At 41.5% G+C, this 24795-nt stretch overlaps 1 protein-coding gene across 8 annotated transcripts in view; it reads left to right on the top strand.

Moving 5' to 3' along the window:
* Nucleotides 1-24795, top strand: part of LOC121283091 (cytosolic 5'-nucleotidase 1A) — a 55901-nt gene that overhangs the window by 19234 nt on the left and 11872 nt on the right. For 4 of the 8 annotated variants that reach the window (XM_041197181.1, XM_041197180.1, XM_041197178.1 and 1 more), the window contains 4 exons: nt 17272-17439; nt 17898-18027; nt 18942-19064; nt 19701-19879. In XM_041197181.1, coding sequence (XP_041053115.1) covers nt 17272-17439; nt 17898-18027; nt 18942-19064; nt 19701-19879 — 600 coding nt within the window. Of the gene's footprint in view, nt 1-9511; nt 9599-17271; nt 17440-17897; nt 18028-18941; nt 19065-19700; nt 19880-23864; nt 23920-24795 lie in introns of all 8 variants that reach the window. The other 4 variants (XM_041197183.1, XM_041197184.1, XM_041197182.1 and 1 more) reach the window with 3 other exon arrangements.

Here is a 24795-nt window from a genome sequence, read left to right as displayed (position 1 = left end):
CCTTGCAAAGTGTCCTGCTGAGTACAAGATGAAAAACTTCAAAATATCTCTTTTTTCAGCAGTACTCAAGTTTTGTACTACCAAACAATTATTTGTTTCTCCTTTCCTCTTCTGAAAAGAAAGACTTTTGCTGGAGTACCATTCCACAGGTGCTGGCTTTTCCAATTTAATCTCCATGTTCATATTTCTCAAGGTGCTAAAATTATCCTCTTGTGCATGGGTGATGGCTTGCACATTGGGCACGGGGATAGTGGAATATTGGATTGAAGTTGATGTGCTGATTTGCATTTGCCCTGGGTTTTCTGATGGATAGACTAGTGGGTAGTGAAGGAAGCTTACACTGCTCCATAGCTTGAGGCTCAATACCACTTTCAGTTTGGATATGTAGGAAATGTGCTTTTATTACCGTGGGAATTAAAATAAATTCTGCCCTTGGTACCAAGGTTGCACTGTGTAACTTAAAAGTACATTCCTACATGAACCAGAAATAGTTTTAAACCTGTCCAAACTGACCTTTCATGAGATCAACGATTTTTATGGGGCATTGCACATTGCTTGTTCCTTTCATCGTTTATTTACTTTCATCCATTTGGTTTCAACTTTAAAGCTAGATGGTGGCATAAAAAACATTTTCCCTAACATAGGCCGTTCCTAACTTCTGGACATTAGTACATTCCTGCCTCTAGGAATCCCGCGATGGGTAACTCACCTCCTGACTCCCCAAAGCCTGTCCACCATCTACAAGGCACAAGTCAGGAGTGTGATGGAATACTCCCCACTTGTCTGGATGAGTACAGCACCCACAACACTCAAGAAGTTTGACACTATCCAGGACAAAGCAGCCCGCTTGATTGGCACCACATCCATTATTATTCACTCCATCCTCCACCGAAGCACAATGGCAGCAGTGTGTACCATCTACAAGACGCACTGCAGGAATTCACCAAAGCTCCTTCGACCGCACCTCCCAAACCCATGATCACTGCCATCTAGAAGGACAAGGGCAGCAGATAGATGGGAACACCACCACCTGGAAGTTCCCCTCCAAGTCATTCACCATCCTGACTTGGAAATATTTCACCGCTCCTTCACTGTTGCTGGGTCAAAATCCTGGAACTCTTCCTAACAGCACTATGGGTGTACCTACACCACATGCAGCAGTTCAAGAAGGCAGCTCACCACCTTCTCAAGGGTGACTAAGGAAGGGCAAGTGAAGCCAGTGAAGCCCACATCCCATGCATGAATTTTAAAAAAAACACACTGCAGTTATCAGCTGAGCCACCAGGCGGCACACTCAGTTAAGGAGTCTTAACAATGTATGTTAACTATCATGTGGAAGCATCTTCCTTGCATTGAAAGACATAGAATCATAAAATGGTTACCATGCAGAAGGAGGTCATTTGACCCATTGTGTCTATGCCAGCTCTCTGCAAGAGGAACTCAGTTTGTTGCAATAGGAACAATTTCTCCCTATCTTCCCAGTTTGGACCTGTCACGATTTTGAACACCTTTATTAAATCTTCTTTCAATCTTTCATTCTCTAAGGGAAACAACCCCAAATTCTCCAGTCTAACCACGTAACTGAAGTTCCTGGAACCATTCTTGTAAATCTTTTCTGCAGCCTCTCTTATGCCTTCATATCCTTCCTAACATGTGCCCAGAATTGAACGCAGCACTCCAGTTGAGGTCGAGCCATTGTTTTATAATGGTTCACCATAACTTACTTGTATTTAACTCTGTGCCTCTATTTATAAAGCCCAAGTTCCATTGTGTGTTATTAACCACTTCTTAACCTGCCCTGCTATCTTCAGTGATTTGTGCACATATTCCCCCAGGTCCCTCTGTTCTGCACCTCCTTTAGCTTTGTTACCTTTATTTTATATTGTCTTTCCTCATTTTTCCTACCAAAATGCATCACTTCACAGTTCTCTGCCTTAAATTTTATCAGCCCCGTGTTCACCCATTCCATTAACCTGTCTCTGTTCTCTTGAAGTCATAAAATAGCTGAAGCCCAAGCACTAATGCTTGTTGCACTCCAGTTGCACCCTGCCATCTCAAATATATTGGAAAGGCACTTGTTTTTTTTAAAACAAATCCATTGTTTGCAATTTAGTTGAGCTTTGCTGCACTCCATGCTACTGACCTATTTATTTGCTGAACACTTATCACTTCCAGATTTGTTCACCTGTTACTGACTGTTCTGGGAAAAATGGTGCAGGGAAGCTTTCAGTGTACAAGCAACCAGGACAAGTTGAACCACTTCCATCTGAAGTAATTGTGTATCATAACAAGGGATCTGTGTATAAGATTTAAAATGTCCTTTTCAGCTGGAGGGCATGCACCTGTGGGTAGTTATAGGCTGCCATCATTTGATAGAAAAGCTGCCATTACACTTTGAGATCATTCACAGTCTGATTCAGTACTTCATTTAGGTGTAGTTATATAAAGTTAAATTGCTGGCTAAGTTGTATTGTCCTGGGCGCAGGCCAGATTGCAGGGTGAGGGGTGAGCACAGCATGAAACGAGCAAATGAGAGAGTTTGAGGGCAAAGTGGGACAAGAGGAGACTGGTGCGGATGAGCCATGCCCATCACAGAGAACCAGACCTGGGATGGGGAGGCGGAAAAAGGAAAGCTTCCCAATTGCAAGACCGAGGAATTGAAAGCAAAAGGACCATATGGACATACGAATTAGGAGCAGGAGTAGGCCGCACGGCCCCTCGAGCCTGCTGTGCCATTCCATAAGATCATGGCTGATCTGAATTTAACCTCAACCCCACATTCCTGCCCACTTCCGATAACCTTTCACCCCCTGGTTAATCAAGAATCTATCTAGTTCTGCCTTAAAAAAAATATTCAGACTCTGCTTCCACCTCCTTTTGAGGAAGAGAGTTCCAAAGACTCTCAACCCTCTGAGAGAAAAAAAATCCTCATCTCTGTACTAAATGAATGACCCCTTATTTTTAAACAGTGACCCCTAGTTCTAGTTTCTCTCACAAGAAGAAATGTCCTCTCCACATTCACCCTGTCAATAACTCTCATGACCTTTAAAGGTTTCAGTTAAGTCACCTCTTACTCTTATAAATTCCTGTGGATACAAACCTAACCTGTAGAGCCTTTTCTCATAAGACAACACACCCATTCCTGATATTAGTCTAGTAAATCTTCTCCGAACTGCTTCTAAAGCATTTGCATCTTTCTTTAATTATGGAGACTAGTACTGCATATAATACTCCAGATGTGGTCTCACCAATGCCGTGTATAACTGAAAAATAACCTCCCTGCTTTTGTAGTCAATTCCTCTCACAATAAATGATAACATACTATTAGCATTGCTACTTACCTGCTGCACCTGCATACTAGCCTTTTGTGATTCATGCACTAGGTCACCCCGATCCCCCTGAATCTCTCACCATTTAATAATAAGCTTTTTAATTCTTCCTGCCAAAATGAACAATTTCACATTTTCCCATATTATACTCCATTTGCCAGATCTTTGCCCACTTACTTAACCTATCAATGTCACTTTGTAGCCGCCTTATGTCCTCTACATAATTTACTTTCCTGCCTATCTTTGTGTCATCAGCAAATTTAGCCACCATTCCTTCGGTCCCTTCATCCAAGTCATTTATATAAATTGTAAAAAGTTGAGGGCCCATCACTGATCCCTGTGGCACACCACTCGTCATATCCTGCCAACCAGGGAAAGACCTATTTATGCCTACTCTCTGTTTCCTGTTAGCTAGCCAATCTTCTATACATGCCAATATGTTAGCCCTTACACCGTGAGCTTTTATTTTCCACATTAACCTTTGATATGGCACTTTTATCAAATGCCTTCGGGAAATCTAAGTACAGTATATCCACCAGCTCCCCTTTATCCATAGTACATGTGACTCCTTCAAAGAACTCCAATAAATTGGTTAAACATGATTTCCCTTTTACAAAACCATGTTGACTCTGCCTGACTGTCTTGAATTTTTCCAAGTGCCCTGCTATAATACCTTTAATAATAGCTTCTAACATTTTCCCTAGAACAAATGTTAGGCTAACTGGCCTATAGTTATTTGCTATTTTCCAATCTAATGGAACCTTCCCCAAACCTAGGGAATTTTGGAAAATTAAAACCAATGACCCAACTATCTCCCTAGCCACTTCTTTCAAAACCTTAGGGTGAAGTCCATCCAGACCTGGGGATTTGTCAGCCCACAGCCCCAACAGTTTGCTTAATACCACTTCCCTTGAGATTGTAATTTTCCCAAATTTCTCCCTGCCTTCCATCTCCTGAGTTACAGCTATTTCTGGGATATAGTGAAGACCAAAGCAAAGTACCTGTTTAATTGGTCTGCCATCTCCCTACGTTCCATCATCAATTCCCCAGACACACTGTCTATAGGACCAACACTCACTTTGTTAACTCTTTTCTTATTTAGATATCTATAGAAACTCTTACTTTTAATCTTTATATTACTAGCTAACTTTCTCTCATACTCTAATTTTCCCTCCTTATTAATCTTTTTGTCATTCTTTGCTGTTCTTATATTCTTTTCAATCTTCCGACCTGCCACCTGTCTGTACAAGTATATGCGTTTTCTTTAAGTTTGACATGTCTTTAACACCTGCGGTCAGTCCGCAAGAATGACCCAAACCTTCCTGCTGCTTGCCATTTTAACACTCCACCCTGCTCTCTTGCCCACATGTCTGTCCTTGGCTTGCTGCATTGTTCTAGTGAAGCTCAACGCAGACTAGAGGAACAGCACCTCATCTTCCAACTAGGCACTTTACAGCCTTCCGGACTGAATGTGGAATTCAACAACTTTCGATCTTGAACTCCCTCCTCCATCCCCACCCCCTTTCCATTTCTTCTCCCTCCCTTTTGTTTTTTCCAATAATGTATATAGATTTTTCTTTTCCCAGCTATTTCCATTATTTTTAAATCTATACCTTTTATGCCTGTTAGTCTTATTTCACCCCACCCTCACCAGAGCTGTACCTTGTGTGTCCTGCCATCTATTCTTAATTAGCACATTCTTTTAGATAATATCACCACCTTCAACACCTCTTTGTTCTTTTGTCTGTGACATTTTTTGATTATCTGCTCCTATCACTGCTTGCTTGTCCCTATAACCACCTCCCCCCCCACAACCTCTCTTCCCCCAACACCGACCCTCCCCCCACCTTAAACCAGCTTATATTTCACCCCTCTCCTAATTTTACTCAGTTCTTTTGAAGGGTCATGAGGACTCGAAACGTCAACTTTGTTCTTCTCTGCCGATGCTGCCAGAACTGCTGAGTTTTTCCAGGTAATTCTGTTTTTGTTACTGTCTTTAACTTTTTCAGTTAACCACAGATGGTGGGCTCTCCCCTTGGAATTTTTCTTTCTCATTGGAATGTATATATTCTGTGTATTCTGAAATATCTCTTTAAATGTCTGCCACTGAACTTCAATTGACATATCCCTTAACCTCGTTTTACAGTTCACTTTAGCTAGCCCTGCTTTCATGCCCTCATAATTGCCCTTATTTAAATTTACATTGTTAGTCTTGGACTAGCAGGTCATGTGTAGAAATATGTTACAATTTGGCTTTTCTGCCTTTAGGAACATAGGAACAGGAAAAAGGCCATAAAGTTCCACAAACTTGTTCTATTATTCCTAGCTGACAATTGATAGGAAGGTCAATTTATTTCCCTCTAGTAAGCGTCTAGTTTACTGATTCTACAGAGGAAATAACCAGTTGGAAAGGAATGTTTTTTTTGTATTAAATGGTTAGTTGGTTCACTGTTTTTATTGTCAAAAAACAAACATTACAAAAAATATTTTTTAAAAAGTTGGAAAGCAGGGATCTGAGCCTATTAACCATTAACTCATGCATAAGGCCATTGACAACATAGGAAATTAAGAAAAGAGTTACCAGAACCATTGCCAAACCTTTATATTTTAATTACTTTGAGGTATCCATTAAAATGAATTTTATAAAGTTACATTTCTTGTTTCAGTTTCTGGAAATTTTAAATGATATAACATGGGCTTCCCCTCAGATACCCCAACCAGCAATTTGGTTGAAAAGGCAAATTGTTTGTGTTGAAGGCTCAACTGCAGTCATCGTTGAAAATTAATTATACCTGAATCTTATGAAAACAAGCATAATGTCTGCTAACCTTGCATTTACGCTGTTCATCCTCAGTGTTATTTATGCTTGCTATTGGTTCATCTGGCAATTATGGGTATAAGGGGGAAGAGGCAGACTTGGTGATATCATCCCAAAAATCATCTTTAGCAATTATGTTATAAATAAATACGCTTTCTGAAATTCAGAGAGTGATAGCTGGGAACCCGCAGAATGTGGAACAAGCCAGCAATCTTTACAGATTCTGGTGGCTGAAATACAACAATATTTGAAGGAGGCTGTGGAGGAGGTTACTATCCTCGCTTTGTTATTCTTCTCTTTTCCTCATTGCCTCACACACTTACTTTTGTCTCTTTTTCCACACACTCATTTCCTTGCTCTCACTTTCCATTGTGTATTCTATTCTTTCTCCCTTTATTTTCTCTCTTGCTTCTCCTCTCCCCTATTTCTCTCTCCAGCTCTTCCTGCTCCAGCAAAATTACATACAAAGCGGAGAGAGGTGGGATTTCATCATCGCTTTCAAACTGAAATCTTCAGCACAGTCTGAACTGAATCTTTCACATCCTTTTTTAAGGCCACATTTGTCTCTGATTTGCCCAATTGTTCTTACAGCATGTGAGTGCTGTCAGCTATATAACGTGGCAATAAAAATCATAGTGTTTTGTCAGTCATATGAAAACTACAGTTATGTTGTAAGACCATTGGTGATTAGCAAATAGTATGGAAAAATTGCTGGTCAACTGTTGGTCAAGTTTCTATCATGGGGATATGTTTTCAAATGCATGTTCATGCAACCAGCTGATATTAAGTTTAAAACCCTTAAGGGTGCTGAGAGCATTCTAGTACTGTCTCCTCATTTACATGGAATGTGGCTTTGACAGTCATTTTGTTGCCTTGGAGGGTGAAGTTGCCAATATTGTGAATTCTTGCAAGAGCTGAAACTCCTTGCTATCACAGCACAACTTAGTCTTTGGTCTTGAAAGTTCTCAGCTAGGTGGAATAAGTAGCCCGTTAAAGAGTGGAAGGGAGGAAGAACGTAACCTATTCAGCTCATTCCATTGGTAGATGAAGTGCTGGTGAAGACATTCATGAGTAATTTGGCCAGACTATAGCGAATAAAAGGTGCAGTGCATCATTACTTTCAAAATATATTATATAGCACCATTAATATAGAACACGATTCCAGGGTACTTCAGAGGCATAATCGCATATAAGCGAATGCAGGGACAAAGAAGTTATGCATGCTTTTCACTGTACTAGCTGCTCAGCTGCATGCTCATAGCTCACATTTGTGTTTTCTTTCTGGTCCCAGTCATCTATCTGACTGCACCTACGACAAAACTTGGAACAGTTATATAGAATTGCAGTACACCGACTGATGTGAACTCCTGGATGAAGAGAGTCTGGGCAGAAGGAGCTCCAGTTTCTTTTAAAATATGGGAACATTGAGCATCTGACCATTGATTTTGAGTGCAATGGATCAAGGAAAGATTCTAGATCCTGGATTACGCACTGCATCAAATTAGGTGCTATTTTAGTTTTATAGCATAACCTATCACACCACCGATGACATATTCATGGATTTGTTTAGATAGATTCCTGGGCTAAATTCATGCCAGAGCACCAGAATTCCAATAGGATATTGGAGGAGATTGTCTTAGTTTACAGAGTTTATGTTAGAACCTGAATTAACAATAATCAGGCTAAGATCTTGTTAACTCTTTTCAATACCACAACAGAATGTGAGTGGGTCAACTTGAAATTCTTCATCATGCAAATGTTGAAAAGTCTACTGGACCGGGGAGGTGAATACTGACAGAACTTTGGCCACAGGAGCTCTTTTTAGCATCACATTCTATGTTTTGCTTCACCCTCCAATTTTATGGAAGGAGGTGCTTGAACAAGCTATGACTGACCCATCCCCAACCCCATCATGTACTCAGCTGCTTCTGACAGGACAAAGAATTTGTATCACTCACAGACTTGCAAGTGAGAAAATTCAGTCCCCTTTTTTAGCTCAGCCGTGCAGCCCACACCAAATGTGATCAAAACACGTGTGATGTTTGACAACCTGAGCTTTACACCTGAAGATACGAGGGCCCTTTTCTTCAGCCCAGCCTCTCAGATCATAGAATCAGACTGATTCAAAACAAAAACAGAAATACCTGGAAAAACTCAGCAGGTCTGGCAGCATCGACGGAGAAGAGCACAGTTGACATTTCGAGTCCTTATGACCCTTCAACAGAACTGATTCAAAGGCTGACTGTCAAAGTAACAGACCTCAACACCTACTGCTGAATTTCTTACCTTACTAGCCACTGCCACTCACAAGCACTCAGAATGGCCATAGTCATTCACTGAACATACACCTTAAAGTGATGCTATCTGTGTTATACCATATACAGTATAACAACCTCTACCCTGAGAGTATATGTAAACTTAATAAAAAAAAAGACTAAATAAAACTTCCCTGCCCCACCCCTAAAAATGAATGCCTCTTACAAAGTTCTACTGGCTGACATGAATTTGAAAATGTAATATTCGCTTCCCTTCTACCCTTTCCCTTCATCTTGCTGACATACAATTTTATCCTTCATTGCTTCACAAAAGTATGTATTCTTTACTAGTAAAGAGCATTTAACAGTTGTTTACCTGTGGTGATATTATAAGTACATCTGATTCTGCCCAGCCTACTATTCATACATGGGCACTTGTCAGTGATATTCAGACTTGAGAATACTTAATGATTTATTTTCTCACCTTCCACCGTTACTGCGAGCGTACAAAGGAAAAATTGTAGAGCTTTGGGGAAGGAGCAGGGGAACTGGATTAATTAGATAGATCTTTTAAGTAGAGAGATTTGAAGGTATCCTTCTATTCTATCCTGTATGTGTCCATTATTCCCTGCGATCCCTTGCTGAATATAACAATTGCAATGTAGCAAGCCCAGTGTGGATTTAGATTCTGGAGTTATGCACTTGTAAAAGATCAGTAGTCTGGAATATAATTATCAGTGGTTTTACTGGACTGTTACCAAACACAAGCAGAAATGTCAGATGTAAAGCTGTGGGTTGTGCAGTTCTGTCAAATCGCACATTTTCAGATAGCTGCTTGTGCTATAATCGCTGTTTAGTGTGGTGCGTGTGTTAGTTTGAAAAGTAAAACCACATCCTGTTTCTATTCATTGTAATGGACTTGCAGTCTATGGCACAGTTTTCACAAAAAAGCTTCACTGTATCTGGTATTCTAACTTTGGTCTTGTAAATCCTGACCAAGGTGATGAGATTAGTAAAAACAAGTGCTGTAATCTTGCACACAAGGCTTCAATTTCAAATAAAATATTAGAATTCACATGCTAAAGACTTATTTCCATTATATCTTCAAGGAGCTGTATTTCACTGTCATGCCTTCGGGTCTAATGTGACACATCTGGTCTCTTCGAATTCGGAAACTGAAATTTCCTCTGGTTGTGGTTAGTCATCATTGAATCTTATCATTCCGAAAGGCTGTTTCTTCTCCATTCCCTACCTATGTATCTGCATACATTCATACAAAAGTACTATTGCTATCTCTGTTTAAATCAGCAATAACAACTTACATTTATATAGTACCTTTAACATAATGAAATGATCCAAAGCACTTTACAGGAGCATTATTAAACTAAGTATGATACCCAGCCACGGAAGGAGACATTAAAGCAGATGGCTAAAATTTTGATCAAAGAGGTAGGTTTTAAAGAGCGTCCTAAAGGAGGAAAGCAAGGTAGAGAGCCAGAGTGTTATTGGGAGGATATTCCAGAGCTTGGGATCAAGGCAATGGCTACCAATGGTGGATCAATTCAAATTGGGGATGCACAAGAACAAGAGCTAGAGGAGCACAGAGGGTTGTCGGACTGGAGAATATTACAGAGATAAGGAAGGACAAGATCATGGAGGAATTTGAAAACAAGGATGATAATTTTTAAATTAGGAAGTTGCTTGAACAGGAGCCAATGTAGGTCAGTGAACACAGTGGTGATAGAGGAATGGGACTTGCTGCAAGCTAAGACATGAGAACCAGGGTTTTGGATGACTTCAGGTAGAATGTGGTAGACCAACCAGGAGTGCATTGGAATAGTCAATTCTAGAGGTGACAAAAGCATGGATGGTTCCAGCAGTGCGGGACTTTGGTCATAGGGTTAAGTTGGAAAATCTAGGTTCATTCTCTTTAAGCAAAGGAGATTAAGAGAAAATTTTATAAAGTGTACAAAATTATGACAGGTTTGGATAACATAGCTTAGCTGATGGTACAAGTTCTAGGGGACACAGATTTAAGGTTTTGGGCAAAAGATGAAGGGGGAATATAAGGAAGAACTTTTTTACGCAGTGAGTGGTAATGACCTGGAACACTCTGCCTACGGGGATGGTGGAAATGGACACAATGATTCCAAAAGAAAATTGAATTCGCACTTGAACGGAATAAACTTGCAAGGCTACAGGGATGAGTGGGGGCGTGGCATTGACTGAATTCCTCCATGGAGAGCCCTTTGAAGTGTCGATTGGCTTCCTTAATGAATTTATGGCGATGAATGAGGGTTTCAGCAGCAGATGAGAAGATATGGGCAAAGTTGAGCAATGTTCAGGAGGTGAAAGTAGGCAGTCTTAATGTGAATATGTAGTTGGAAGCTCACCTTGGGATCAGATGTCACACCAAGATTACAAACAAACTTTTCAAAAAGAACAGCTCAAAATTTGAATATGAATATTAAGAATTCAGAAAGGAAAAATATAATGGTGAGGTAGTTTGAGGCTCACATGAGCATATTCAGTTCGCTACTCAAAGTTACCTTATCTACTGAATGTCATGGTATTTGTGGGGTTTTTAATGTGAGAGGTAGAGCAGATATCTGTTGGTGTGTATATAAAAAAGATGTGCATGTTAATGTGTGTGTAGGAGTGCAAGAACAAATGTGGATGTTTCTCTGTGGGTGCACAAGAATAGAAGTATGTATTGGAACAGTTCTACTGTACTTGCTTGTGTAAATAAGAACAAAACTGTGTGCATGCATTTGTTAGGAATGCTGGACTTTATAAGATGGTGAATGCTTTAAACTGTCTCCTGTAATTTAAGGTAAAATGCAGTAGTTTGGAGAAGAGGATTTGACCTCCTCCTAAATCTGACAAGAGACAAACCCATTTGACCAGCTTGTTATGGAGACAAAAACTCAAACCGAAACTTAGGTGTTAAAATTTGCCTTAGGACAAAAAAGAGACCGCTAATTCTGCTGCGTACCAGCTCACAGCCTCTGAGTCAGTCAGACTGAGAGATTTGGGAAAGAAGACCACAACAGGTGCTGCTATGCCAGGCAGGAGAAAAGTACTGTTGGGGTAGCCACCAAGCAGCGTGCTTCCATGTTCGAAGAAACAAAACTTGTCTTGGATTAAAGACCAAGGAGTCACCAGAGAGTACTTTGCTATTGGAAGCCCATTTGATTATGCTCAGAAGATTGCATGAAGAAGACTTTGTTTAAAAGGACACTGAAAGATTCACCCTGGTAAGGCAGGGAGAAGAGATCTTGTTAAAGCCTGAAGGAGCTTGGGGCTTTAAAGAAAAGGCTACATTTCTGGTGAGACTGTGGCATAATGTATGAAACTGGCATGGAGTTGTTGGTTGTGTTAAAAAGCTCAAAGGGAATGCCTTTCCTGTAGTTGAGTGTATTAGTTGCCTATTAAGCTATGTTTAGTGGATGTTGATTTTTACTTTGTTACAGTAAAAGTCTTTAAAACGTGGAATCTTGTGTGATTTTTTGGGTTGGTCACTGGGAAATTCATACCGTAGATGTCAGAGTCTACCTTTGAAACCTTGAAAAATCTCTCCAAAAATAGGAGTCGACCATTACGCTCAGTATGAAAAATCTGGGTGGACGCCATCTTTGCAGTTCGCTATGCAGGGTCTGCTCTGTGCGGGCGTGTTTTAAACTCTTGCACATCTTCACAACACAGCTTGTGTCTCCTGCTTGATCGTTTGCACCCATTTATAAGGTACCAGTAAGTCAAGCATCCATTTGTGGAATGAAAAATTGAGGCTGACTACTAATGCAAGTATAGCATACCGTGGCTTAAAAAGAGTGTCGACCTATTCACCCAAAGGGTGGAATTCACTGCCTAAGTTGGTAGTTGAGACTGAAATGCTCAATTCATTTAAGAAGTACCTAGATCTGCACCTAAAGTGCTGTAACCTGCAAAGTGCTGGAAAGTGGGATTAAAATGAGCGGCTAGTTTCTTTTTTCTCTTTTTGGTCAGTACAGACATGATGGGCTGAATGGCCTTTATCTGCATAATAACTTTTCTATTGCTCTTCTATGCCTAGTTTTGCAAAAACATGATTTTGGGGGCTGAAAAGAAGTCTCCCTTGCTGGCAAATCCTCTGTCCTATACGCTGGGTCAATTTATACACCGTGATCTACAGTATCTCTTTTTAAAAGTTATTGGCCTTTTGGGGATTATAACATGTGTAAGCCCTGAAGCCTGATTTGGGCTGTAAAGTCCTCAACAATCATTAGTGATCTGTAACTTATTTTCATCGTGCATACATGTAACAGTTCGGAGGCCTCAAAATTAAGGTTACAAAAAGCCCAGGCCCAAGGAAGGCCTTGAATCTGACAGAAACTGGTGTGTGATTAATTATTACTGTCCACAACCAGATAAAAATGAAACATAATGCCTGTTCCTCAACTAGCCACAGTTGGTGACGGTTAATTTTAACAAAGGACTAGAAATTTGTTTGCCCCTATTTTCAGGCACAGGGGCCACACTTTATGAATGAGCACAGGCAGGTCACATCAGATAGACAACACACAAAATTCATGCACCCAAATGACCTGAATGATTGTGGCACTAGCTGGTGTCCCAGGGCTGATCTCTGCTTTCTGCTGCCGGTGAACTCTGCACAGCCGGAGGCCCTTGTAGCATGTTTGCCTCTTAAAAGAAAACTGCAAAACTAGAATGCTGCAATGACATTCTTAGAAAGTGAACTCCAGAGCAAACAGAGGGATTCATAATAACGATTGTGTGCTGGAGGGATTATTGATGCACGTGGACATGAATAGAGGTGCAAAGGGCCAGGAGACTAAGTGAAACAACTTTATACAAATCAGATTTTGTTATTACAACCAATGTAAAATTCCAGTTAGGTTTTGTAGGACCTTCCTCATCAGAAAAAAAAACATTGAAGTATATCCTGTCAGTTGAAATACATATGTTCCTAAATTCCTTTATTTGTGAATGAAATGAGTTAAAATAAATAAATTTAAAAATATAAAAGAAATACATTAACTCTTTCTACTTACCTCCCATTCACAGCCTCTCCTGCTGGCCGACACCTCCACTTGTCACCTTTCCCATTTTCTGCTTCCCTTTCCTGAACCCTTGCTGTGAGCAAGGGCTTAGGAGAGGATTAGCAAGGGGGAGGAACTGAGAGGAGCTGTAAGCAGGAGGTCAAGGAGAGAAGCGACGAGCGGGAGTCTCAGAGAGGGAACTGGCAAGCAGGAGGGTCAGGAAGGGAGGTGTCAATCGGAGGGCTGTTGGGGAAGAAGCAAGAAATGGGAGAGTTGGAGAGCGGGAGTGGCTGCTCTAAAATGGCTCTAATCAGGTCATGCGGCACTATGTTAGCCCAGCGGGAAACAACACTAAAGCACAAATCCTGATGCTAAGTGCACATACCAGCCCCATTATATCCACGACATTAAAGTGGAACAACGCTGAATGGGGCAACTTAAACAGGAACTTACTATAGCTAACATGGGAATTGCCTGGTCCGGCATTGTCCAATTTTGGGATCTTGATCAAAAACAGAAAATGCTGGAAAAACACAGCAGGTCTAACGGCATCTGTAGAGAGAAAAAAAACATAACGTTTCGAGTCCTAATGACCCTTCTTCAAAGCTAAAGAGAAGTAAAAATGTAATGAAATTTATACTGTTTAAGTGGAGTGGAGCAGGTGAAGCTGGATAGGAGGCCAGTGACAGGTAGAGGCAAAGGAGAGATTGCCAGAGATGTCATGGACAAAAGGACAAAGGGGTGTTAATGATAATGGTACTGGCAAAAGGAGGTGCTGACGGTGACACTCTGGAAAGAACAACATGAACAAGTGACAGATGACCCTTGTGGAGGTGGGGTGGGGGAGGGGATAGTGGTGGCAAAAAAGATTGAAAATAGGATAAAAGGTGGGGCTAAAACAATGGATTAAATGAAAGTAAATAAAAATAAGTGGATAAAAATTTAAAAATAAAAATTAAGAAATAAAAATGAATATTGAAAGGAGATATAAAGAGGGTGAGGATGGTCTGAAGTTGTTGAATTCAATGTTAATTCCGGAAGGCTGTAAAGTGCCTAATCAGAAGATGAAGTGCTGTTCCTCCAGTTTCCATTGGACTTCACTCACCCGACCCCCACCCCACCCCCACAAGGGCCATCTGTCACTTGTTCATGTTGTTCTTTCCAGAACGCTTACCCTTGTCCTGCTATTATCATATTCTGCTTTCTGACCTTAAAACCACCGTCAGCACCACTACCATTAACACCCCTTTTGTCCATGACATATCTGGCAATCTCTGCTTTGCCCCCAACTTTCGCTGGCCTTCTATCCAGCTTCACCTGCTCCACTCCACTTAAACAGTATAAATTTCATTATATTTGTACTTCTCTTTAGCGCTGAAGAAGAGTCATAAGGACTCGAAACGTTAACTCTTTTTTTTTTCTTTCCACTGATGCTGTTAGACCTGCTGAGTTTTTCCAGCATTTTCTGTTTTTGTTTCAGATTTCCAGCATCCACAGTATTTTGGTTTTATTTGGGATCTTGATGTCACATCAACCAGTTGCGCTGTATGACGTCAGGAAAGCACCAAATCAGCACATTCAGCTCACAGCAAATACCCTGGAAAACCCAAATAGGCCATCTTAACGCCACATTTGAATTTTGTGCCTAATATGTCTAGTGTTGGGAACACAGTGCGGGGAGTTACTGGCCTTGGAATATATTCAGCAGGCAATCAGATCAGATACAGTCCCACTGGCTCTGATTTATCATTAAATCTGGGTGCATTAGATTCAGTTTAGAAGGGTTACATTAATTTACATAATTTTGCTCTTTGTACTGTGAGGGATAACCGTGTCAATATTCTGACTTTGGTATAACAATGACAGCAAATATTTATATAGCGCCTTTAACATAAATAGTCGAAAGGCATCTCACAGGGACATTCTAAAACAAATTTTGATGCTGAGTTATATAGGGAATTGAAGGGAGATGACCAGAAGAGTTTTGTCAAAGAGGGAGGTTTTAAATCATCTTAAAGGAGAAAAGGGAGATAGAGAAGCAGGGAGGTTTAGGCGGGGAATTCCAGAGCTTAGGGCCTTGAAGGCTGAAGGCATAGCAACCAGTTGCTCGAAAGAGGCCAGGATTAGAGGAATGTTAATATCTCACTGGGTGGTAGGGCTGGAGACAATGACAGAGGTGCCGAGGGGTGAGGCCACAGAAGAATTTGAGCGCATGGATGAGAATTTTAAATTTGAGGCATTGCTTAACTGAGAGCCAGTACAGGTCAGCAAGCACAGAGATGATGGCTGAAAGGGACTTATTGTGAGTTAGGATGCAGACTGCAGAGTTTTGGATGATGCCAAGCTTACTGAGGGTAGAATGTGAGAGGCTGAACTGGAGTGCATGAGAATAGTCAAGTCTATAGATAGGCAGATGAGCTGGGGCAGGATAGAGTCAACGATGTTATAGAGGTGGAAATAGATAGCTTTAGTGATGGTGCCAAATGTAACTAGAAGCTCACCTTGAGAACAAATATAGCAGCTAGACTGTGAAAAGTCTGTTTTAACCTCAGAGTTGCCAGGGAGAGGGAAAGAGTTGATGGTTAGGAAACAAAGTTTGTGGCTGGAACTAAAGATGATTACTTTGGTGTTTCCAATATTGATTTGGAGAGAATTTCTGCTTATCCACTACTGGATGTTGAACAAACAGCCTGACAGTTTAGAGATGTTATGATAAGGTAGACCTGTATGTTGTCAGCATGCATGTGGAATCGAATGGTGTGTTTTTGGATGATGTCGCCGATGAGAAATATTGGGAACCAAATGGGGATCTTTTGGGGATACCAGAGTTAATGGTGTAGGATTGGAAAGATAAATCATTGTAGGGATATTCAGGCTATGATTAGGTAGAGAAAAATGGAACCAGACATTGGCAGTTCCACCCAGTTCAACAATGGTAGAGGGGCATTGGAGGATGGTGTGATCAACTGCCTTGAAAGCTATGTACAGGTCAAGAAGGACAAGGAGGGATAGTTTACCACAGAATGTCATTTGTGACTTTGATTAAAGTTATTTCAGAGTTACAGTGTGCAACTTCATTCAATCCCATTCTTAGATCAAGTGACATTCAATATACAACCCAGTGACCATTTTCAGCCCATTCTTCCTCTTGTCATGAATCTCATGCTGTAGTCTATTTCCCCTGAACCTACTTATTTATGACTCTCACAGCTGTGAAGTGGTATTAGAATTGGATTCAGTGATATTCCCATTCCTTTCTTTGTCCATTGAGGTAAATCAAGGAACTGCCATTAGGGGTAAGGCTGTCCTAGAATCCATAGGGTAAGTAACACTGTTGAACCAGTAGTTTTGAGAGCATTATTGCTTTTGTCACTATTGTTTTGACTTTCTTTCTCTCCTTTCTGAGGAAGTGCCTTGCCTCCACTCTATAATTGCCTGGAGAGGCACATCTTAATCCAGGACCACCTTTTACGTGGAATTCCATGTAGCACCTAACACAGTTTATTGGAGTTTAGGATAATGCTATTGAGCAATAAGGTTAATGATAAACACAAGTAATGAAAGATGCTAGTCCCATTATATAGAGCAGCCCAATGTTATTGTATAACACATTCAAAATCTATTGTGTAAGAATGTCCCAATTCCATGGTATCAAGCACCCCAATCCCCTTGCAGTGTTCCTTGCTATGGAATCAGGATTTAACGGTTTCTAATTTGCATCCTTTCCAGTATTAGGTTCTGGAGTTCTGCTGAGATAGAATGAGGTGTACGTTTTTGTGTTATGCTGTGTTATAAAGTCAGTTTCTCCCCTTCCCACCTTTCTGCTGCAGAAGGACCCAAAAGAGGCCATAACAATTGCAATCTCAGCCCGAGCTCTCTTTGATATGGAAGAAGAGCATGAGTTATTCTTGTCAGAAGGAGTAGAGGAGTTTGTAAACTATCAGATCACCAATGAATCCGTACCTCTGAAGGAAGGCATTGTTTACCCATTCATCAAGGTATGTTCCCACATATGTCCTGGGCAAATCTCCAACCATTCTATGAAATATCTGCCAATCACAGCCTTCAGGCAATTCGGAATAGCATTTTGGCAACATTTTACTGTTACAGTTTTAGATGTGAAATTTGTTCAAAGCTCCTTGCTTCTTTACAATCCTTGAATACGTCATTGCCATTAAGTTTCAGTTTATTTGTTAGTATCCTTACATGATTCCTTTTCTACCTGTCCCAGTTCAGCCAATACACCTCTTGCAGTTTAATCAGACTACTTGATTTTGTGAAACAATTTGAGCCATCTTGATGGGAAGAGCTATTTATAGATACCCATAATAGTCTTATTTTCATGCGTAAAAACTGAGTATTTGATGAATGGCAACAGCAATTTATAGATGAATGATCACTTCTCCTCTCCTTAGCCCTCAGATTGCAGCCCAATTTCTTTTACTATCTCTTTTAGGCGATTCAGATGGTAAATAATAAGTTACTGGCAAGAGATCCTGAAGAAAAGCAACTTTTTGAAATTATGCTTCTGTCAACTCACAGTGCTGAAGGTGGGGTGCGGATCATTAATAGTATAAATTATTATGGTGAGTTGGCACACACAACTGAGCTGTTCACAACAGCTCATATCTGTATTCATTCTTGCACACTTTAAAGTAGCTTATGTTACATTTACCTCAACTGTTGCATGTTGTAAAGGAAGTAAGTCCTATTTATGAGAAGTATCCTCTCATTGATTACTCATTCACCTTGCTATTGCTTTTACTTGCTGGATTCCTCTTTATTTTGTTTTCAAAAGCCTGGAGCATGTATCCTGGAATGGTGTTGCTCAAGGCATTCCCCTCCCCTGTCCCCACCCCTGTTTTCAATACCTGCTCTCTGCAGAGGCAATGATCATGCATGGGTATCCTCCAATACCATTCTGCATCCCCAAGCTTAGACCATAAGGGTTGAAAAACTATTCAATCCTAGAGTGTATCATATCCAAACTTGAATCTTTTCAAGTTTTCAACTGCGATCACTGTATTGTGATCAGGAGCAGAAAGGCTGCAGATCCTTTTCCCCTTTCTAGCCCAGGGATGCTGAAGCCAATTGCAGTTACCCAACTACAGCCTTGGCTGAGATCAACTAAATCATTGACGATGCTATAATATCACCATCTTGCAAAAGTTCTCATTGTTTATATCTGGAGTAATTGTACATTCAGTATCAACATTGGGAAGTATCATGCCAGATGAGGATGACAGTGATACTATAAACAGATTCGTATTTTGTTTCAATCACTGATATGAGGTACCAGCCTAAATTTTGTGCTCAAGTCTCAGTAGTGGGCTTAAACCCACAGTCTCCTCCCGTAGGTGAGAGCGCTACAGACTGAGTCACGGCTGACACCAATTTAGGAACGTGTAGAAAATTTAGCAGGTGGCAACAGGGTCCCACCTAGAAGTGCAACTGCTGTTGGTCCAGATTGCTGATAAACATCTACATCTTGCATTCCTAGGTTTGGAGATTAGCAAATTTTGTTTTCTAAATGGAACTGATCCTTCAAAGTACCTACATTCACACAATGTGAAGCTGTTCCTTTCAGCATGTGAATCTGCAGTTTGCAATGCACTGAAAAAAGGTAAGTGTCTTGATTTGCAAAGCTTATGCATGAAACAGAGAAAGAAGGGCGCCTTGAGGACTTTGCACCTGAAATTCCGTCAAGGAATTTGTGGGGTTAATGGGCAGTAACATGGGATTTCTTGAATAATGAGGGGTATTTGGAGGAGGAATTGCATAGAAGGATGTGGGATACCATTGTGGAAATTGCATGGCAATTGAAAGACAGGAAGTATACAGGGAACTGAGAGATATTCACGGATGATTGTGAAGGGTACAAGGTGCACCCAGAACAGTTGCTGCAGCAGGAATGAAGTGTACCTTCTAGAAATGTGTGAGTACCCTCATTCCTCATATTTCTGGGATACATGTTATTCCCCTGAAGAATGAGGAATGCCTGGTTAATTTTAATTTCTTCATCTAAGTTTCGAAGCACGGAGCCCAACTGTGATCTTAAAGCTGAGATTTGCTAGCCTCATATAATCATAAGGAAAAAAAGGAAGGCGTACATTTCTGTGGCGCTTTTCATAACCAGCGGACATCTCAAAGCTCTTTATAGCCAACGAAATACTTTTGAAATGTAATCATTGTTGAAATGTAGGAAACTAATGCATATCGTTCATATATGAATTAAAATGCAAGTTTCCCTTCCCCAAAGGCATTCCTGCAGCTCTAATGATACATCAACAGTATCAGACAGCAGAGAGTCAACTGAAGGTGGCATTTGATGGGGACTCAGTGTTATTCTCAGATGAGGCTGATGTTGTATTCAGAGAGAAGGGTCTAGATGGGGTCATCAAGTATGAGAAGGACCTGGAACATGTTCCTATTGGAGAGGTAAGGTTTATATTGTTTTATCAGAAATTGTTGTGTGATATTCAGAATTTTGCTTCAGTGCTTAGCCATCTTCTCTGCACTGCATATTTACACCTTACATATCACCCTGAAGCACCTTTGCTGCACCCCAACACCTGATGCTAACAGGCTAACCTAGCAACTGCAATTCTTCAGGCAGGGAAATGGAGAAGTGCAATTAGGAGTTTTGCCTGTTACATCAAGAGTAGTAGCTGGCACATATCATAGTCTTTCCACATGAGGCTTATACTTTATCTTAAAGCTCTTTTGTGTATTGTGCTGGTGTCTATTTCAGGCATGCCATCTGGGTAGTTTTTGAGCAGAGGGTATACACTTCTTCACAGGAAAGGGAAGGGACAAAGAACAAAGAAAAGTACAGCACAGGAACAGGCCCTTCGGCCCTCCAAGCCTGCGCCGATCATATTGCCCGTCAATTAAAACATTTTGCACTTCCAGGGTCCGTATCCCTCTATTCCCATCCTATTCATGTATTTGTCAAGCTGCCTCTTAAATACCACTATCGTACCTGCTTCCACCACCTCCTCTGGCAGCGAATTCCAGACACTCACTACCTTCTGTGTAAAAAAAACTTAACCCCGCACATCTCCTCTATAGTTTTTTCCTCTCACCTTAAATCTATGTCCCCTAGTAATTGACTCTTCCATCCTGGGAAAAAGCTTCTGACTATCTACTCTGTCCAGGTCACTCATAATTTTGTAAACTTCTATGAAGTCGTCCCTCAATCTCCGTCGCTCTAGTGAGAACAATCCGAGTTTCCCGAACCTCCCCTCATAGCTAATAACCTCCAGACCAGGCAGCATCCTGGTAAACCTCCTCTGCACCCTCTCCAAAGCTTCCATATCCTTCTGGTAATATGGTGACCAAAATTACATGCAATATTCCAAGTGTGGCCTAACCAAGGTTCTATACAGCTGCAGCATGACTTCCCAGCTTTTATACTCAATACCCCTGACAATGAAGGCATGCATGCCATATGCCTTCTTGACTACCTTATCCACCTGCGTTGCCAGTTTCAGTGACCTGTGGACCTGTACACCCAGATCCCTCTGCCCGTCAATGCGCTTAAGGGTTCTGCCATTTACTGTATAATTCCTGCCTGTATTAAACCTTCTAAAATGCATTACCTTGCAAGTCAGTTCATGCCATTAAAATTATAAATAGCCTCTTTTCACTTGCTCTGTGGTCTTTAGGAATAGCCTTGCTTCCAAAAAGTATTTTCTTTCACCGTTTCACTGGTGAGAAGGAGAGCAAGCAGTGATGCAAACTAGTTTTGATCAACATCCCACAGTCCGGAAGTCAGTGAATGGAGCAGTGAATCTGTCAAGGGTTACAGTGAAGGTAAACCAGGAACTGGATGTAAATGAGTCCCAGTTTGTATTGTTAGTTTGCTATGTATGGTATTTATTCACTTTCTATTAATTTCTGATTTCTGTTAATTTTAGTAAATCTGTAAACAACTGTGCATTTACAGATTCACTGAAGTTGACAGAAAAATATTGTGGGATTGAGCTGCTTCTATTTTGAAGAGGCAGTGTGCAATTAGTGTAAGTCAAGGCCTCTATCCATAGTCCATACTTTTGCTGAACCTCAGCCTACCTCACCCAAGAGAGTGCAGGTTAGAACAACAGTAGCAAGAAAGGATATCTACTGCAACCAATTGCAAGAAAAATTAGATTCCGTGGCACCTGTGTTTTGGGTGCGATGAGGCCTCCTTCAGCTCGAAAATGGCTTCCATGATGACGCTCACAATTTCGAGAGGAAGTGCACCGTAAGCCACATTTGTAAACAAGGTGGCCAGCATTCCTGAAATCTGGGATTGTTCTGGAATTTGCCTTCCTATCCCACATCCCATGCATGGGCTTCAAAGGGCGCCATTTGTCCCGGATATTCTGGGCAAGATCTGAGACGAATGCTTAGAGCCTCCTCTTGCCACTGCCCAAGCATCTTTGGTGTCGGTGTCTGCTGCACAGTGCAGCCCACTTCATTCAGCCACAAGGAACAAGAGAACTGACCAGCACTCTGCCCTCTGAGGGTTGTTCGGCAGATCTATGGTTGGGCTGGGTGGGGATCTGGGGGTGGTCTGGCAGGGGAGGCAGTCAAGCAGAGGTCAGGCAACAACTGGGAGGAGGGGGATGCTCCGTCAGCAGCAGCACCCTCGGGCCTAGGCCTGGCACAGCCCTGAGGGAGAATACATCCTGAGGGGGTGTGTGGGAGAGGAGCTGCAGAGTGAGTGGGGGAAAAGAAGATTGCCAAGAGGGGCTTTGAGTAATGAGTGAGGAAAAGGAGGAGTTGGGTGAGAAGCTTCTGAGTGGGAAGGAGAAGGGGATTGGGGGAGGGGCTTCTGAGTGAGCAGGAGGAAGGGGGGTTGGGGAGAAGGACCCCTGAGTATGTTTGTCCCGGGTGGGAACTTGGGCAGAGGTGTGGGTGTGTGTTTTTATATGTTGCGGAGCAATGTGAAGCTGAGCTGTGAGGGAGTAGTGCGCAGAGTGCCAGCAGGGCTGGGGAGATGGACTGTAGGTAAAGAACTTTACCTGTAGTATGTCATGATGGGCATGGTCTTTTGTCTGAGCAAATCAGTTGGGCTTCCTTGACCCTCGATCTTGTGCACAACTGATCACGATGTATGAAGGACCCCTCTCACTAGCATCATTTAAAGGGATCATGAACTATTTTTAAATGTTAGTTGCTGGAATATTTCTTCTGGCTGTCGATGCCATACTTGGTGATTTGGTGAGCTTTTCTATACTTGTCTGTGCGTGGTTTCAATAAACTACAGGGAGTGAACCAGTTAGTGCTGAGGTATTTTTCTGGTTGCTTCAAGGTTTGTGCTGAAATTAGTTATTTGCAGACGTGGTTAACCTAATAGACCTTCCTGTTAAAATTGAGTATGATTGGGAGAATGAAGAAAGGCCATGGAGAACAGAACAAGTTGCTAGATGATTGAGAAGAAGGGGACTCTCAGCAGGTGGGTGTTTAGGGAACAATTCTCCTATTTAAGCGTCAACTATCACTGCATTGTCTGTGGCTATCAAGGTAACCGTGCCTGCATTTTTTTCCTTTCACATGATATGAGATAGCTGCCAAAGCAGCATTAATTGCCTATCCTTAATCGCTTCCACAAGGTACTCCCCTAGAGACTCCAGAATAGCTGATGGAATACTGCTGACTCTCAGTGGAGAACATATAAATGCATGAACATACAAATTTGGAGCAGGAGTAGGCCATTCAGCCCCTTGAGCCTGCTCCACCATTTTATAAGATCATGGCTGATTGTGGCCTCAACTCCATTTTCCTTCCTAATTCCTATACCTTTTGACTCCCTTGTCAATCAAGAATCTATCTAGGAGACTTCGAAGGGTGATTTTGAGCAACTCTAGGAGGACCAACTTCAAACTGCACCATTTCTGCCTGGGCTGCCAAAGTCTGGGCCGGCCGGCTGACAGGTAACAGCAAAAGCATTGGTGGAGTGGCAGGGGTGAGAACATAAATACAATAATCCTGAGGTTGAACAGGTTTGTACTCCATGGAGACACTGCCACTCCCCTGGGTGGTGCCTTAGCAATCTGCTGGAGAACATTTTTTAATATTTTCATGGGATTGTTTCCATTGTTATGGACAGGAGAGAGAGAAACTGAACTTCTTTATCCTCTCCCCATCTGTTCAGATGCAGAGGTGCTTTGAATTATTTTTAAAGTACGCTGTGGTGCGTTTCCCCAAATTCTCAGTTTATGTGATCCAATTTACTATAACTCACAGCAAATTCACGTTATGATTAACTCAGAAAGTTAGTTTATTCACATTCAAACCCAAGAAGGGTGGGGGTGGAGGGGGAATGTTTACAAACTTATACACGCACAGTACATGGGGATAGAAAAGAGGAAGATTTACAACTATGGGCAACAGTAAAAGATCAACAGAAGTGAATATTAGTTTACTTGATTTCCAGAGTCCAAGAAGTCAAAGTCCAGTGGATGTTTCCTCTTTGATGAAGTTCAGTCCAGGTGAGTTCCTGGTTGGAGACAGCAACAGGAAAATCCTTGAAATGAAGGACACTGCAGCACGATGGGCTTTCTGTGCTTAGACCATTTGGCAGGCATTGATCAGAGACTTTTAAAATCAAATAGGCTTCAAGGATTTGAGAGTAGCCAGCTGTTTGGTTAGTCAGGCTGCTGTAGTTCTTTCCAGTTGGTGTTAAATCAGCAGACTAAGTTGGGAGGCTAGAAATGTAATATTAAAACCATCCAAAAGGCTAGAAGCATGGGGGGGCCATGTGACATGGCCCAGTAGTGAGTTAATTGCAGCCTCGTAGCTAAAGTCCATTGTTCCTCTTAGGAGCAAAACGGTGGCTGTTAACACTTAGATAAAAGCAAAAAACTGCGGATGCTGGAAATCCAAAACAAAAACAAAAATACCTGGAAAAACTCAGCAGGTCTCGCAGCATCTGTGGAGAGTAGCACAGTTAACGTTTCGAGTCCGAATGACCCTTCAACAGTTCTGATGAAGAGTCATTCGGACTCGAAACATTAAGTGTGCTCCTCTGCACAGATGCTGCCAGACCTGCTGAGTTTTTCCAGGTATTATTGTTTTTTTGGCTGTTAACACTTATTCGGGTATAACTAGTTTTGATGTCTTTGTTATCATCCCAGCTGGGGGAGTCAGTTCATCTTTTAGTCATCTAGTTTCGTGGTTATAATGTGGTCTTACAATGAGGTGTGATATTTCACAAGGATGTGAGTGGAAATCTTTTATTCTTGTAGTCTCTGTTGGAACCTTCCAAAACGGATGGTCAATCTTGTGAGTCATGTGACCTGTAGCAGCCATTTTGTGTTTCAGCAGAAGTCCGTTTTAAAATAGCAAGAAGAATAAAGTTTTGATAC

Source organism: Carcharodon carcharias, chromosome 10 (assembly GCF_017639515.1).
Source record: "Carcharodon carcharias isolate sCarCar2 chromosome 10, sCarCar2.pri, whole genome shotgun sequence".
Classification (NCBI taxonomy): domain Eukaryota; kingdom Metazoa; phylum Chordata; class Chondrichthyes; order Lamniformes; family Lamnidae; genus Carcharodon; species Carcharodon carcharias.
This window is presented reverse-complemented; position numbering and strand designations above follow the sequence as displayed.